Consider the following 15900-nt stretch of genomic DNA (forward strand, 5'->3'; position numbering starts at 1 on the left):
CCAGGCAGTACTTGGGGTAGTTAACTTTCCCGTCTTGCATCTGTGGCCAGTCAGTCTTGTAAATGCCTTTTTTTTTGCTCTTCCGATTTAAAGCAGCATTGAAAGGTCACAATTTTCACAGAGAAGTTCATCGACAATAAACATGTTCCATTTCATTCATTCATATTCCATGGGATGAATACTAAGCGTTGTGGTGATTCCCTGTCTGTTCATAATGTTTCCCATATTTAAGGTTAAATTGGTCTGGGTCTGTTAAAGGTTCAGGCAGCACCTCGGGAACTCTGAAATTTATATTGCTATGTATGGGAAACAGCATACGTTAGAACAATGCAGTCAAGAGCACTTTATAAACTCAGAGGTGTATACTCAATCACCATATAAGTTGTTTCACATTTTATTTTTTCCTACATGTCATTGATTTCAGCAGAGAAGTTATGAGAAATCTTGTCCAAAAGGTCCAGTAGAAAGTATTCCTGGCCCGTTGTTTTGTTTTTTCATCTACCAGTATGGATATAAACATCCAAATTGGACCATTTATCTTTTGTTGGGGTTAAGTGAGTTGCTGACAATGGCTAATATGAAAAAGCAGGATATATTACACATCCTTTTTCCAAAACTCTGACCACAACCTTGCTTTAACAGCTGCCAGGCTCCTACTTCCTCGGTTACGATGTGAGATCAACTGAAGCATTTAAAGTTGGTTTGCCCTCACGAGGTGAGCATAAATACACTTGCTAACAGTGGTTGTCATGTTCCTGGCTAACTGTAGGCGTACCGGCGGTACGGGTTCCTAGGGGCGGAATTTAAGGCATATGGTTGTGATTAAAACAGGGGTAGGGGAGTACAGCACTTAGATTAGCGTGCTGCCTGAGGAGCTTTAAAATGGTCTGTGCCAGTCACAGCACTCGGGCTGCTGTGCTCCGAATTTGCAGAGCTGTAATCCAAGGGGGCTTTTATTGTCTAAAGTATTCCTTTGGAATGACTGGCATCAGGATTTCGACAGGTGTGCTGCAAAACTTAATGACAAGATACAAGAAACGATTGAAAATAATTACCAATTTTCAGGCGGCCAATGTAAACTGTAATGCTAATTTCAAGAGCTAACTATTCTGTTAAAGACTTGGTAATAAGCGGATGGATAATAAATAGCTTTATAGGCAAGTAAGAAATATATATCTTGGGGTGAACTGTCCCTTTAAGGATAGGTTACACAGAGGGATGAGGAGGAGGATTTGTTCAGACGTGTTCACACGCTTCCTCTTGGAGCTGTGAGAGGGCGTCGCTCCAGATTAGTACCCGCATCTGACACAGCTAAGCATGCAGCATATCCGTCGCACAAGTGCACACAGACACACAAAAACAAAGGGATTACAACAAATATCTTGCCACAGACGGTCTCCTGTGCTCCATATCATCCATTTGATACACAAATGTCATTACTCGATGTTCTTATCCCTGCAGCCAGTCACATCTACTTATCCTTAGGTTTTGGGGAAATGATGTTAGCGGCTGTTTCCTTCACATATAGAATAACAGGGAATAATGATGTTGTATGAGCAAAATATTTGTTTTCATTATGTGCTGGTGCAAAAGTCATGCTCCTTAAAAGGGGAATTCTTTATGCTTATAGTGGCTTTCTGGGGGGGGGGGGCTGTGAGAAGTCTGATAAATGCCCCCAAGTAATGTCACTCGACTTTTAGTTGGGCCTGAAGATGACAATTTTAAAAAATGAAAAGTAAAATCTAGTTGGGTTAAAAATAAATGGGCTTAACAGATCTTCCTGTGTGACACCAGATGTTTGAGACTAAACTATCCCGATTCTCAGACTGAACTGTTGGCAGTCAGTTGTTTTGGCATGTGTAAGATAGTCTTTAATGCTTTTGATAAAGAGCAGTGTGTGTGGGATAAAATAAAAAATGACCCCATGTCTCAGTTAAATTGTTAAATCATGGAGAATTTTAGGCCAAAATTGTATTACTAGGTTTTATTGATCTATTTATCTTTGATAAGGGAGCCTGTGATAAGATTATCCTATGACTATCCTATCTATGTGATTGTCACGCACTTGTAAGGGTCAAGTACAAAGAAAGATCAATCTGTTCTGATCAGCCACTAACATCCAATATTCGTTTTTTGCCACGACCGACACAGAAACCCTGCAGATTGAAAGGCAACGTGGAATTTTTGAGAAAAACAAACAAACACGACATACTTCAGCCCAAAACAGGAAATGAGGGTGATTTGGTATGGCAGTTGCCATGGTCACTTTGCCCTGATTAGATAGTGGGACCAGCTGAGCACATCCATTCGCATGACAAGAAATATAGAGTCAATGTCTGCGGCTTCCCGAGCAACTTGATGACGCAACACACTGAGAGACACTCAAAAGACAAAACCGTGGAAGGCAAAACATCCGTCTCCATTAATCCAGTCAAATATGGATTTAATAATGAATGCCTGTCCCAGTGTAATTCCCCGACACAGGCAAGCCAGATGACGTTAGTTTGAGTATTTCTGTTTCTCCCTGAAGAATTAATAAAAACATTATGATAGGGCAGGCGCTGCACAACCTCTACCTCCAATACCAGCGCCACCGTCATCCACCCTTCCTGTGGCTTTGCTCTCTTTCATGGTTCACCTGCTGCGTCAGAAAGAAACGTGACGGCAGCACTCGAACAGTGTCAACACAACCATTGTTTAGTGTGGGAACACAAAGACATCCTGGCCCCTGGAGAGGAGGGGCCGCCAACCTAGGACAGAGCGACACACCTTGGGGTAGATTCCCACCGGGAATTTATCTGGTGAATAGGAGAAATCTTTTAGAAGGGTAGCACCGCGGCTGGAAAGAAGTTAGGGTTTGACACTTACAGCATGTGAGGAAAGTGGATTCCATATGGGCTCCAGAAAAATGATGGAGGACAGGAGGAGGGGAGTGAACGAATGAGAGCAATGAGAGGAGGAGGGTGCAGAGCAAGAGACCAAGGATTGATTTCAGTTTGAGTGATGGAGAGAATCTCAGGGGAGGGGCGAATAGGGGCTTCGGTTGGTGGAAAAGCCACTCCAGTTTCTTCCTAAGGCTCCTTTGAATCCGTGAGGCCAGCCATGATCTACAACATATTCTGTTCCATCGGCAAGAGAGAAAAATAGCTCACTGGAGAGAGAAAACACAAGGGAATGAAATTAAGTTAAAATGGGTGTGAGCTTAAGCGCTAATGAAAGAAGAATGAGGTCATCTCTCCGTGTTTTTACTGGTTTCCCATGTCTTGAGCGGGAGAACTGTGTAATCTTGGCTTGCAATTTTGTTTTATTAAATGTCCACGACTGTGTGACTTTACATGCAAATGAAATAAAGCCACTAAAGGAAAGGCAGCACAAACTGGTGGGAGCGTCGCAAACCCAACATAAAAACTGACCAAAACTTACTTCTTCCACACCATATTGAAAGTCTGTTTGTTTGCAATCTATGCAGCATTTTAACTGTAACCGATGTAGTATCTTCTCCCATCTCTCTCTAGATGTTCCAAGAGCAGATCATCACAAACTATAAGTTAAAGTCAGAGGCTAGAATTAATAATGAATGTCTAAATCTGTTAAAGCTCCAGACAGAAGGGTAAAGTTAAAAATAAGGGAGCATAATGATATCCTCTTATTCCAGATTGTCCACGAACACACCGTTGTGAGTCAGACTCGCATCATCTTCGGTCTCATTTACGCATTAGTAAATTAAGTAGCTGCTTAGCTTCCACACAGGGGATGAGTGAAATTCTTAACTACGCTGCTGCTGCTGCTTAACAGGGCATGAATCAGTTGGAGAGACAGACCAGATGTGCAGGTACACACACACACCCAGCCGCTGTTCCTGTGTCTGCTCTAATTCATCTGATTGCAATGTAGAAGGGAAATGTGCATTGCATGCATTTGTCCACGTATAAGTGTGTGCATGTGTGTTTGCAGTTAAATAACCCCATCCCATCAGTCAAAGGGAAAGCCACTTACGGGCAAAATAGTCACTTGTTGACTTTTAGCCGATAGCCAAAAACACCTCGTGGATGTACTCCGGCTGACTGAGCCATCCTGGCTGCCAGAAAGGAAATAAAAATATGATGTAAAAATAAATAAAAATGAAGGATGCAATACTATATTCATGCCACAATGGTAGGTGTATATTGTAGTGTAGCTATTGTCTGTTTTGTTGTCTCAATGTACTGGGAGTAGAACTGATTGTAGTCCAAGGAAGGACTCAAGAGTAATGCTCCTCCTGGCACCAGCCTGTCGCTGAAGGAACTCTCAGACCCGCCTCAGTCAGGGCTAATAATAATAATAATAATAATCATTAAAGTTGGTGGCTGAAAACAATGAAAGGATAGGAATTCCACAAATATTCACACAGTCAACCAACAAAGCCAAATCTGTTGAATAAAAATAGGACCGAAACCTTCCATCAAGATTCTAAGTAGGGCACAAGCGTTAATGACAAGAGTATTGCTCTGAGGTTTGGTATTTCATGCACCAGCATTAGCTGAATACAGATTCACTGCTGACTCACAATCAAACAAGGACACAATGGCCTGTGGAAATGTTATCAAAAAACAAAGCCCATGTTCAGAGCGGCAAAACAAAGTCACTTTTATGACCTTGTTAGTGCCTTTTATCACACAATGAATTATGTAACAGTAGATAGCTGTGTTTAGACCGCACAGATACACACACATTTTGCAAATCACATCATGGCAAAGCTACAACAGCATTCGTTTAAAATGTCAGGCATTTACAATGACTATTTTCCTGTGGAAAGTCTTAAAAGTAAACTCAGGATGCACATACAAAAAAAATAAAGACCATTTGTCCTGTGTTTCCATCACATCAGATGCCACGTTAGCGTCGGTGATTCGACCTCATTGCAGAAGCTTTATGAAAATATTCCTACATATATGAAGCCAGAGGTAAACCACAATCAGATAGTTGGTCATGCTAATCCCACCTTCTCCCTGTGGTGCACCATAGACTTGCCCGAGCCGAGGCTGAACAGCCAGCAGCAGAACTGTGGTAAAAGTCTAGCACGTCAAACTCGGCCCCGACCAGATGTGCCGTCGTACCTTGATGTCAGTGCAGAGAGGCAGAAGGAATGTGGTCTGTCCATACTCAGACAGCTAAACAAATTAATCTGCCTCCAACATCATGAGACCGAAAGCTCCTGCGCTCCCGACCATTGTTTACGTACCGCCTTCCAAGTCCACTTGTGTGTGTGTGAGTGTGAGAGTCTGGGAAGATTTTATTTAGTAATCAGCCAAGCCCCTGGAGACGGCCGGCGCCTTGGGATTTAGGACCCTGTTGCCGTGGTAACCAAAAGGTCATCCGATACCAATCACCTCGCACACCGTGTTTACACTCTCCAGATGAAAACTAGATGAGGGTGAAGGATTACAGAGTGTTCTGATATGGTATTTAACAAGGGTAAAGGCAGCATCGGTGCAAACTGCAAAGAAATATCAATCTCCGTTTAGTTTTGTGAATCTGAACCATAAGACAAAAGTCAAAATGTAATGTGGCATTTGTGGCATTTGCATTTAGCAGCACTGAAACAAGAGTGCAGTAAATTTTAGAACGGGACGTACGAGGGTGTGGTCACATCACAAGGAACCACAACAACCCGTGTTCTCTCTAGTCGTAATGCCGCCCGGTGCCGACAGGTGCAGCCGAGGTATGCTGCAGTTTCACTCCAACCTGTTGGACCGGATCAGCAACAAGCATGACGTCTGATGACTCGCCTGCTCTCAGGTGATTATTCAGTTGAACCTGATCTTTGCAAACTGCAAACCCTATTAAGCAGGAAAACCCTACAGAAGATATCGGTACGCTCCCAAAGCCGGAAGCATGCAACAAGGACACGAAATCAAAAGCCCTTACTCTCCCGTTTTCAAAAATGTTCTGCTTATGATGTTAACGGAGGCATATTTTTGAACCGACAGCAAGATCATATGATAAAAAACAAAACAGCCACGACTGGCTTCGTAGGATTCCATCCATTCCTGAGGACAATGAGCAGGCTGTCGACGCATAAAGCGACTCAGACTAACCAGCAGCATGGGTATAGTCTTTATCCTCTAAGTTACTTTATGGACCATCTGATTCATTTGGAAAGTGAGATGGAACTTGAGGTGGGGGCAAAGCTTCTTTCAGTTAGCAGAAAAATAAAGATCGGACGAATGTCATGATAAAGTTCGGCCCATGTTACTCGCACTAGGCATTCAGTACTCTAAGGCAACCACTCCTTAAAATAACCTTAAAATATGAGGAACATATTGAGCAACTGTGCTTTACTGATGGAGAAAGAATAATAAGCCAAGGTAATCATGACCTAATCATATCCTGAAACCACCAAACGGATGTCAGGAGTTTGCTTTCACATTACAATTGGCTGAGTCACTAGTTGGCAGGTTTTATTAGCACATATCTGATTGCTTTGTTTGTGTTGACTGAAAATAATTGCCAAGTGTTTACAAAAGTAAATATAAAGGAAATGCAAGCAGTTCCTCTGAACATGAAAATTAAACCATTGACAAAAAAGAAACACAACAGCAGAGCTCAATAACATGACTTTGGTAAAAATTACCTTTCTTGTCACAATCATTCACACTTCAGCTTTAGAGCGGTTTTCTGGGATAACATTGTTTAAAAGTGTTTGGTGCTTTCCGTAAGCCTCTTGAGGGTCACGGAAAGCACCAAAGACCAAAACAATTCAAAGTTTATAATAAACTCTTTGGAGACAGTGAGGTGAAAAATCCAAAGCGGGGGAGACTAATGTCTGCTGCTCCCAAAGGTCAGGGCAGGAGAAGAAGAGCGCTGCTCGGTTGCAGCAACTCGGTAAGCAACTAGGCCACAATCTGGTTCCAAATGTCCCCTTACCAGCCCGTCTTCATCAAAAAGAATGGAAATCAACCACGTCTGAAAAGAAACGGTGTTCCTTTAAGCACTCGGATCCTTAGAGACCCTCAGGGAAATTAGTTTTCTTGTCTAATTTATGAGCTCTGGAGCCCGATAGAGCTTCAAGTCTTGGAGGGATGTCTGTGTTTGGCAGCAATCTTCTGCCTATTTGCACCGATGAGTTTTTAAAGGAAAATAAGTGATTCTTTGGGTCTTAAATGGATTGATGCAATAAATCAACAGTAAAGGAAGTTTCATTTCATGGCAAGGCGGATCGAGTAGGAACATTAAACAATGAGAGGGGGAGGCGAGTTCTGAGAGAGACTAAAAAAAGCTGCGCTGAAGTTCCACTTCACTTGAACAATGACGCTGGAAGCCATGCTAGGAAGTTTCAACTTTGCCAGAAGGTAGGAAGATAAATCCAGCGCAGTACTGTCAGGTCCTACTTACACATGGCATCAGTCTTTCTGCACATGTAACAGTTGTGTAAACTCGTCCAATCTTATATCCAACATTTCAGGGAGATAAATAACCTGAAGATGTAAACTGATCGCTGCAGAAAGGTGTCGGACGTATCGACCAAGTAAATTATTCAAGAATTCACCGCGGCAACTTTTCCTGTGATAAAAAAGACTCATGAAGTGCATTTCAATGACAGACTTAACTCCACTATTGTCTGTGAGATCATTGAGTCTTCCTGCAAATCCCTCAGTCAGAGGAGAAGCAAGGTGCAGGTGGATATGCTGCAGAACAAGCTATACTAAAGGCCTGTAAAATAACTGTCAGTGAAACAGAGCAGACACCTGAGAGACTAAAATAGCGATCTTGGCGGCTCCAGCTATGTAAACAGAAACATTCCTGAACCGTACTGAGTGCACAGAAACCGTAACCGGCGCATAAAGTTGGAGTGACCAAGACAATACCCCTGCACATGGCCTTACTTTAAAAACCTATACTGAAAAAATACACACGAGGGCTTTTCTTCCCGTGTGTGAAACTGTAGCGGTGGATTACCAGGTGGTGGAACTGAATTCAGACACAATCCTGTTCAATTTGACCATTTGGACTAAAGGCAGAAATGACATGGTGCCCACTTAAAGTCCTTGCAAACAGCATAAACAGCTTGCTATGTGGTAAACCTCGGTTTCACAATGGCTCCGTCAAGGCTGGCGACATCCAGTCAGAAGTCTGCAAAACAGCCACTGGATAAACTGAAAATACAGGCACGGAGTCCAGGCCTGGAGGGTGTGTGAAAGCCACAATCCTGCCACATCGTAGTATTTCCACATGAGTATCAGCCCAGACTCTTCTACAGTAGCATGTGGTCCAAGATGGGGCCGTAAATCTTGGGGCACGCATCGATATACACCGGCTGCTATTGCCCCAGTGTGATACTTCAGCTTTGAAACGAGCTTAACAGTTAATATTATCATAAAAATGTCATCAGTGAAACTGTTGTGGTTGTATCACACTTAGGAAATTGTGAACGCCGTGCAGCAACTCCTAAAGCCTTCAACAACGCTTTCAACCAACACACTAGCGTGCTTGCCAGAGAGTGCAACCTGGGTTTGCCTGTTTGCTTTGCATATCTGTGAAAACGTGACAAGCCTCGCAGACTACTTGCGTCAATCCATAAAGGCACTTGAGAGAAATCTTTAACAAAGAATGCTATCTTTTTTTTTAACCCATCATTCACCAAACTCACGCAGTGAACGCCACCGACATGGAGCCACCTCCAACGTTCGCTGTCTTCTAAGACTTTTGTGAAGTGACTTCTTGGACGATTCTTTTCATTTGGAGACTTTAGCGGCTAAAGGACAGGAGTGGGGGGAGCTACCCATAATAAGAGTCGCCACAATTCCCATTTTCAGAGAGACAATGAGGGTTGAGATAATAGATAAAGATGTGAGAGGAGACAAGATGAATAGTGTGAGTAAACAGGAGGAGAAATAAGGCAGCGTGGTTTCAGCCGTGTAATTACCACTGCAGCGCTACAGCGGGACTTTGAGATCACGCGTGTGCTGTCGTGAACAAACAGACCCGTGCCTAAAGCCTCTTAATCAGGGCTAGACTCTTCTCTAAACCCTGTAGATACCCCTTTGTTTTGTCTGTGTGAGCACATGCATGTGCATGAGTAAGCTTCCTGAGGCTTTACATTAATGGGATTTGGGTAATTGAACCCCAAGACCTCACCCAGAATGTAATTAAGGGTAAAAAAAAAAAAAAAAAAGAAAAGAAGGAAGACCACTATGGGAGAAAGGAAGCAAAACAATAAATAGAAAGATAAATATTCCCATCATGTAACAGGGTTCCGTATAAAATCACAAACATAACTTGCACTGAATAATGCATTTTCTTTTGAAACACATGATGATTGAAACCATTTCAAACAGGAAGAAGGAAGGAAATTGGTACTGAAATAATTGTTTTATTTAATTTATTAAAAAAGTGTTAAAACTGAGTATTACTTTTGATTGTCTGCACTGTACACTTCACTCGTTCAGTGATTTCCGCTGCATTTGAGAATATTCCTTATTATTAGTGATGGGTCCAAAGAAAGCGAGTGGTAAGGATGGCAGTGAGAAGAAAAGGTCGCATGATGACCCTGGAGCTTACTAGCTTGTATCTAAAGATGCCAAATGTTCCCAACACGAGATCACAGAAAGATGCACAGGAACTTAAAGATGCGTCCGTAAAGGCTTTATCCCCATCACTTTGCTTCCCAGTCATTCTAAGCTGCAGACAAACCCACATCTCAGAGTTCAACAGCAGCAGAGCTGACAGACGTCAGGATGTCTGCTATCCCGACACGCATACACATCATCACGCGTACACATACAGTATATATACGCGCACACGCCATGTCTATCTGAAGGTTTGTATAGGATCCCATTCCTGACTGAACTGCCTTTGCTCAACATCTGCAAAATCTGCTTTAGTTGCAACAGAAGTTACAAACATGCATTTGGCTATTTTAGCTCAGCAACACATTGACAGATTCAGTTGCCGGACAGGGGATGACAAAGAATGCCGTGGAGGGTGTAGCCTTGCACTAAAACTAACCAACTCAGTAAAAGTACTGGTGCTGCTCGGCAAAGCTGATGGCTGTGCAGAGCTCTCAGCCTGTGTTGTTGACTTACTATTATAATGGCTACAACCTCAAAGCTAGCCTTCCTGGGAAGATAATCTGGTCTGAGGATACTGGATAACAGCAGTTTTCCAAGGAAAAGTAAAGGGCACCGCACCGATGCCTCCTCGGGCCTACTAAACTCACTAGCGTAAATTAGCCGGCTTTTCTCCTGTGACAGAGTGTGTAACAGCGAGTGCCAAGTGAGACCAATCTCTATTCACGCTCAAGACAACAGTTGACACTTGAGTTAATTAGCTAAAGAAAGACCATCCCACGCCAAACAAAAGAAAAGGCAGCACACGTGTGCCTATTTAGTGTGATGAAAAGCCGTGCACTAGCCAAACAGCATTTCTTGGCCTGTGTAGTTGATAACTAAGGAACCTACCTCCGCATTGAAATGCTGAGCTTAAGCCCAACACGATCCTAAAGGAGGTACGATTATACCGAGCACGACTCCTATATATGTGTCCCCGTCTTGCTTTCTCCTGCACAGATAAACAGACAAACTCAAATTGAAGACAGGCTACAAGAAAGGAAGTCGGGTCTTTCTACCGCTGTCAGAACACAACGCTGGAGGGGCGGCTGGGGTTAGGAGGGGTGTCCTGTTGAGAGAAAGGAAATAAACACTTCCATATGCAATTCCTGCCAGAGACTCACAGAGCTGGGAGTCCACGCAATGCAGATTGGTACATTTGAGCATCAGGGTCGCCAACTGCCATCCTATCTATCCATACTCTTGGCCAATAACTGTGCTGCACATGCGGGTCATTTTATTTGTGCCGACTATCCACAAAGAAATCAGATTAATCAGATTTACAGGTTGTGTAATAACATTGATTTCTGTCTGTAAGTTTGGATTTATCTTTTCCCCCACCAATACCTAAAGCAAGCGTTAGCTTAATTCTGCCACAACATTGGTCAGTCTCTGAGGAAAGAGTGTGTGGTCTGAACAGAGCACAGAAAACTCTTCTTTTTCATATGGTTCCCTGCCAACATCGCCAAATGCTTTGTTAATATCAGCGAAACGGAGACTGCAGCAGTACCTCTCCACACGTTTCACTTAATTAAAGTAAGAAAATGGCATCAGCTCCGGGTAAAATTAGGTCACTCTGATTTTTGCCAGGCGTATTTTTCCAATTAAGGCTGATTAGGGAGGGGAAAATCCCAGACAGTGTGAATGATTAAAAACTTGAAACAGAACCTGATAACAGGATGCGACACTCCAGTGACACCCAACATCCCCAGATGGACGCCTGGAAAAAGGACCAACTGAAACTTCTGATTGGTTAGAAGAGAGGCACGAGTTTCCTCTTATTGTCCGTGCAAGACGCACAAAGGACGGAGGAAGCGTCACATCGTAAACACTTGCTGCTACAGCTATTTAAATTCTGAATGTTGCTGAACGTGTGTACACGAGGGCTCAGTACGCGTGAACACTCCGTTTCATGCATGCTCCACAACGGGAAAGCTGCAAGAAAGAATCCACAATCAGAAATCAAGACAAATCTCTTCCTAGAAGTTTTTGTGTCCTCACAGTTTCTGAATAAAAAGGAATTTGTGACATTCAAGTCCCTCCGTGCAGATTTTTAAAGTCAAATTTGAACAATTTTAACTGTTTGGAGATAATAATATACAAAAAAAAGCCTTTTAGTCCATGCAAAAAGAAACTGGTTAGATAATAAGATAAAGGGATGCAGGTCGGAGCACACGAGACTCAACAACACTGTAAAAACATTAAAACAGGTAGAGATTGTTTTTCCATGTACAATATTTCACTTTTTATTCATATTAGCGCCCAATATGCTATTAAGCAGGTAAATTCTGATGTTCACCGTTGGACGCATAAAAAGCCTGCCACAAATTCTGAAAATGCCCAACAAATTCCGCTGACAGGATTCACAGAGTATAAATATCCCAAATTGTCCTTGACCAGCTGCTCTTTTTTGCCTGCATCTATAAGGCTTCTGGACATCCTCTCTGAGGCCTGCTCCCCCCCCCACCCCCCACGCTGGTACTCTGTCACAGTGACTCAGTGTCACGCAGCTCAGCTTTACTGCATCTGACCGGGAAGTAGCCAGATCCGCATTACCTGATGCTCACATTCATGGTAGCTGCTAGACTCGTGATACCAGTCCAGCCGGTTTGAGGACTCGGCAGATAGTATGCAGCCTCCACAGCAGCCAAAAGAAACAGAAACACTACCTGCTCAGAAGATGACGTCTGAATAAATCCAGATCTGGACAAACAATAGTGCCCCCCCCCCCCCCCCCCCCCCACAAATAAACCATAACTGCATCCAGAATCAGCCCATGATCTTATGAGCAGGTCAATTCTGGATCTGGTACATGGAGGGAGAAATATGGGATGGGTCCGAGTACCTTAAGAGACAAGTCACTGAAACCATTTTGTATGTTTAAGATTGTTGGGAATTAATATCTAGATTAAAAAATAAAATAAAAGTAGCTCGGGATTCATAAACTACAATCGGAAAGTAAGATTGTAATGCGAAATTAAATTGTTTTTCGTGCGCCGAATTGATTATTCAGGATTTTGGATTGATTTAATACTCTTCAGAACTTTTTTGAAGCCTCGCTTTCGTGAATAAAAGCCCGACACCGTTAAACGACAGAAGTTTGGATGACGTTCCGCCGCTTCGTCCGGTCCCCTCACCTTGCCTGACACTTTTCAACCTGACGGGACCTTTGCAGCTCCTGATCACGGTCTGGATGTCGTACAAGGGTAATCCGGAGATCGATAGGTTCTCCACTTCCAGCAGCAGCTCGCCTTCATTTAATCTCCCACTTTGGTAAACCACAACATCCTCGTCGAGTTGTCCGATATAAGCGAACTCCCCGTTCTCCGCGCCGCCGAGCAGCGGCACGTTCCAGTCGCCGCCGGCGTCTTTCCTGACGGAGCTCTCGTTCACCCTGGAGGCCCAGTGGGGCTTCTTCTGGACGGCTGTGTACATGGCGACGGTTCAAAGCGGCTCCGAAGCGGCTCCGAAGCGGTCCGGGTTCTGTCCGTCGCGTCGAGCAGCGAGGTCTCTCACAAAGTTAACTTATATCCGAATGAAGCGCCGCGAACTTTCCTCCTCTCCAGCGGAAACATGGGTGCTTCTGAGAGTGCTGTCCCACCGGCGGGGGGGGGGGGTCCAATCAAGCCATTCCCGTCGCCTTTGAAGTCACTCCTTGCTGCGTGGAAATAGTTTTCATTATTTCCTAAACATCCCCGCCGCAGTTTAATCCACCTTTATCGTTACGTCCCATTCAAGTGTCGCGCTAATCTCGCGGTTACGCCAATAAACTCACTTTAAATGATGTTTCTTTCTTTCCGCCGGTTACCGGGGACCGTAAACGCTTCCCTCCGTGTCAAAGGGTCGACTTCAAAGGTGCGTGACACGGTCCTCCGCGTGCGCGCTGCCCAGGTACGGCGTTCTCGTGCGCTTAGCTGAATCTCATTATCTCTGTGCGCGCGGCTGGAAGCTCAGGGGATGTGTTGCTGTTCGTGTTGCATTCAATGCTGTCGGAAAAAATCAATAGTGCGCATTGACAACCTTGTGGAGGCGATCAGTGCAATGTTGAAACGTGGAAAGTTCTCAATAAGTGAAATGGAAATGAAAATGTTCCGTAACCACCGACGTTTATGAATGTAGAGCAATATAATATGATATTGCTTGACGTGTTATATCTTTGTGTCGAAGCAAACTTTATTTTAGCGTTAAGGATACAGCTTAATTTGATCCTCGCAGTCTTCAACTTGCCCTTGAAAGCAACAAAATTACAACGCGCGCATGCGTACTGCTAAACTACGTCTTGTATCTCATTTAATATGAAATGTACATTAAATATTTTACATTTTTGTAAAAAAAACAATTGTGACGCATTGTCGGCATTCCTAATTCCTTTTGCTTCCCTTTGGAAATGTATGCCAAGGACTCATAATCACTTGAAGGTGATATAATTATCCCCACAGTACAGTACTGCAAAATTGATCATGATTAGTTCCTCTGAGGCGTTACTTGTCAGATTAGACCGTTTTTAATATTTGTTGTTACTTTAGCGTTATAACTCTTCCTTCCTGCATCTAAATTTCACATGATCAGCCCATCAAATACAAAGGAAAGATGTCCTAACTATAAAGCATGTTTATTATTCATTGAGTAAGGAAGGCAGAATATATAAATGGACAGTCAGCAAGATGAACAGTGAGATAACACAGCGGGATAGCAGGGATGAACACACTTCCTAATGGGATAAAATGGGCCGGGCCTCTCACCGGGGGAACAGAAGATGGGCTTGTCCAATCCTTAAAATAATAGTGAAAGTACTCCAGGTCTCATGGGAGCAAAAAAAAAAAACAATGGCATTGATGGGTTGGGAAATAGTAAGAACAACTTTTCCTCATCTCCATCCTTTTCCAGCTGCTCGTACATCAAATGCATCTTTAATGCCTTTCGGTTTATTGCACTTTCTTCTGAGGGGCATTGCCTTTGCAGACAGTTGATTAGCAATAAATGTGAATATGAAACAGCAGTGATAAGAGAACAAGACGCAAGAGTTGTAAATTATTAACATCCTCATTCATCCACAAAGCGTCACTGAACTAAACAGCACTAACTTCGCACTTCTGAATATATGCTATTGTAAAAGATGCATTACCCAGGGGTAAGCTACTAAATAGTACAATAGTGTGTCGGTGTTCTCTTTTGGCTGTGTGTGAATGCAATCAATTCAGTGAAGGAAAGGCGGATGGTGAACACACCGACCATTTTCACATTGTGCTCTGAAGGAGCAGCAACAATCCAACACCATAAAGTAGCTCAAAACGCAGTAGTTGTATAGAGATGCTAGCAAGTGTTGATCTGAAGATAGAAAAGCGTCTTTGAAAAGATGAATGATCTTCTTTTTGTTTTTCAAACTGTGGTTTCTTCTTGGTCTTCTTTCCTTGTTCTTGCTTATCAGCAGGATCTGCCATTTTTCTGTGGAACACGCTCTGCGGTGATTTTTTTGAGTGATTTATACGTGGTAATTAGACTCTGTGCTTTTCGTCTTGCCTGCCGGTGCATGGAGAGCTGTCTTTCCGCTACTCTGCTCTTTTCCAGACGTTAACAGCGGCTAACATTTGTCTCTGTTGACAGCTTCAGGCTTTTTTTTGTTGTTGTTGCCAGTATGGAAAATGTTAAATATGCTACTCCATGTACAACTGAGGTGTACATGGAGTTATTTTGCTAGTGGCTATAATTTCATATTGTACATCAAATAAAAGAAACTAATGATGATGATGATAAAAAGGAGATATTCCAACATCCTCTTCTCCCAACTCATCCAATCCTATCTTCTTCTATCTTAACCCATCCTATCCTAACTTCTCCCATTCCGTGTCATACCTGGCCAAGAATTGAACCACCAACCTGTTGCTCCACTGAGCACATTCTATCCAAACCTGATCCACACCATGCACAGTAATACCTTGACATTCGAGTATAATTTGTTCCTGGACCGAGCTCGTAACTCAAATCACTCGTATGTCAAATCAATTGTTCCCATATTAAATAACTGAAAACAATTAGATCCGTTCCTGCCGTCTAAAAACACACAAATCAACGCAAATAACAATGATTTCTTTTTTATTCATTGAGCCCTCTGCTGCAGACTCCCGTGCCAGCACCACAACCACAGCGCCTGGAATAAAACAGAAACAAGTCAAGTGTTCGTTTTAGGGGGCAGAGTCCAGCCAAACAAAGGGAAGTGGAGCTTTGTCCTTTTTTTTTAACTTCATTTATAATACCAACCTGCCTGCAGAAACATAAAAGACTGTTTCCAAAGACACAAATTTGTTGACCGGGC

General features: G+C 43.1%; 1 protein-coding gene across 1 annotated transcript in view; it reads right to left on the reverse strand.

The window, feature by feature from the left end:
• magi1b (membrane associated guanylate kinase, WW and PDZ domain containing 1b) overlaps positions 1 to 13106 on the reverse strand; it is a 72501-nt gene extending 59395 nt beyond the window's left edge. The window contains exon 1 of the mRNA XM_068742854.1: positions 12725 to 13106. Coding sequence (XP_068598955.1) covers positions 12725 to 13022 — 298 coding nt within the window. The 5' untranslated portion in view covers positions 13023 to 13106. The remainder of the gene's footprint in view (positions 1 to 12724) is intronic.
• Positions 13107 to 15900: the final 2794 nt, after the last annotated feature.

This window comes from Brachionichthys hirsutus, chromosome 8 (genome assembly GCF_040956055.1).
Source record: "Brachionichthys hirsutus isolate HB-005 chromosome 8, CSIRO-AGI_Bhir_v1, whole genome shotgun sequence".
NCBI lineage: Eukaryota > Metazoa > Chordata > Actinopteri > Lophiiformes > Brachionichthyidae > Brachionichthys > Brachionichthys hirsutus.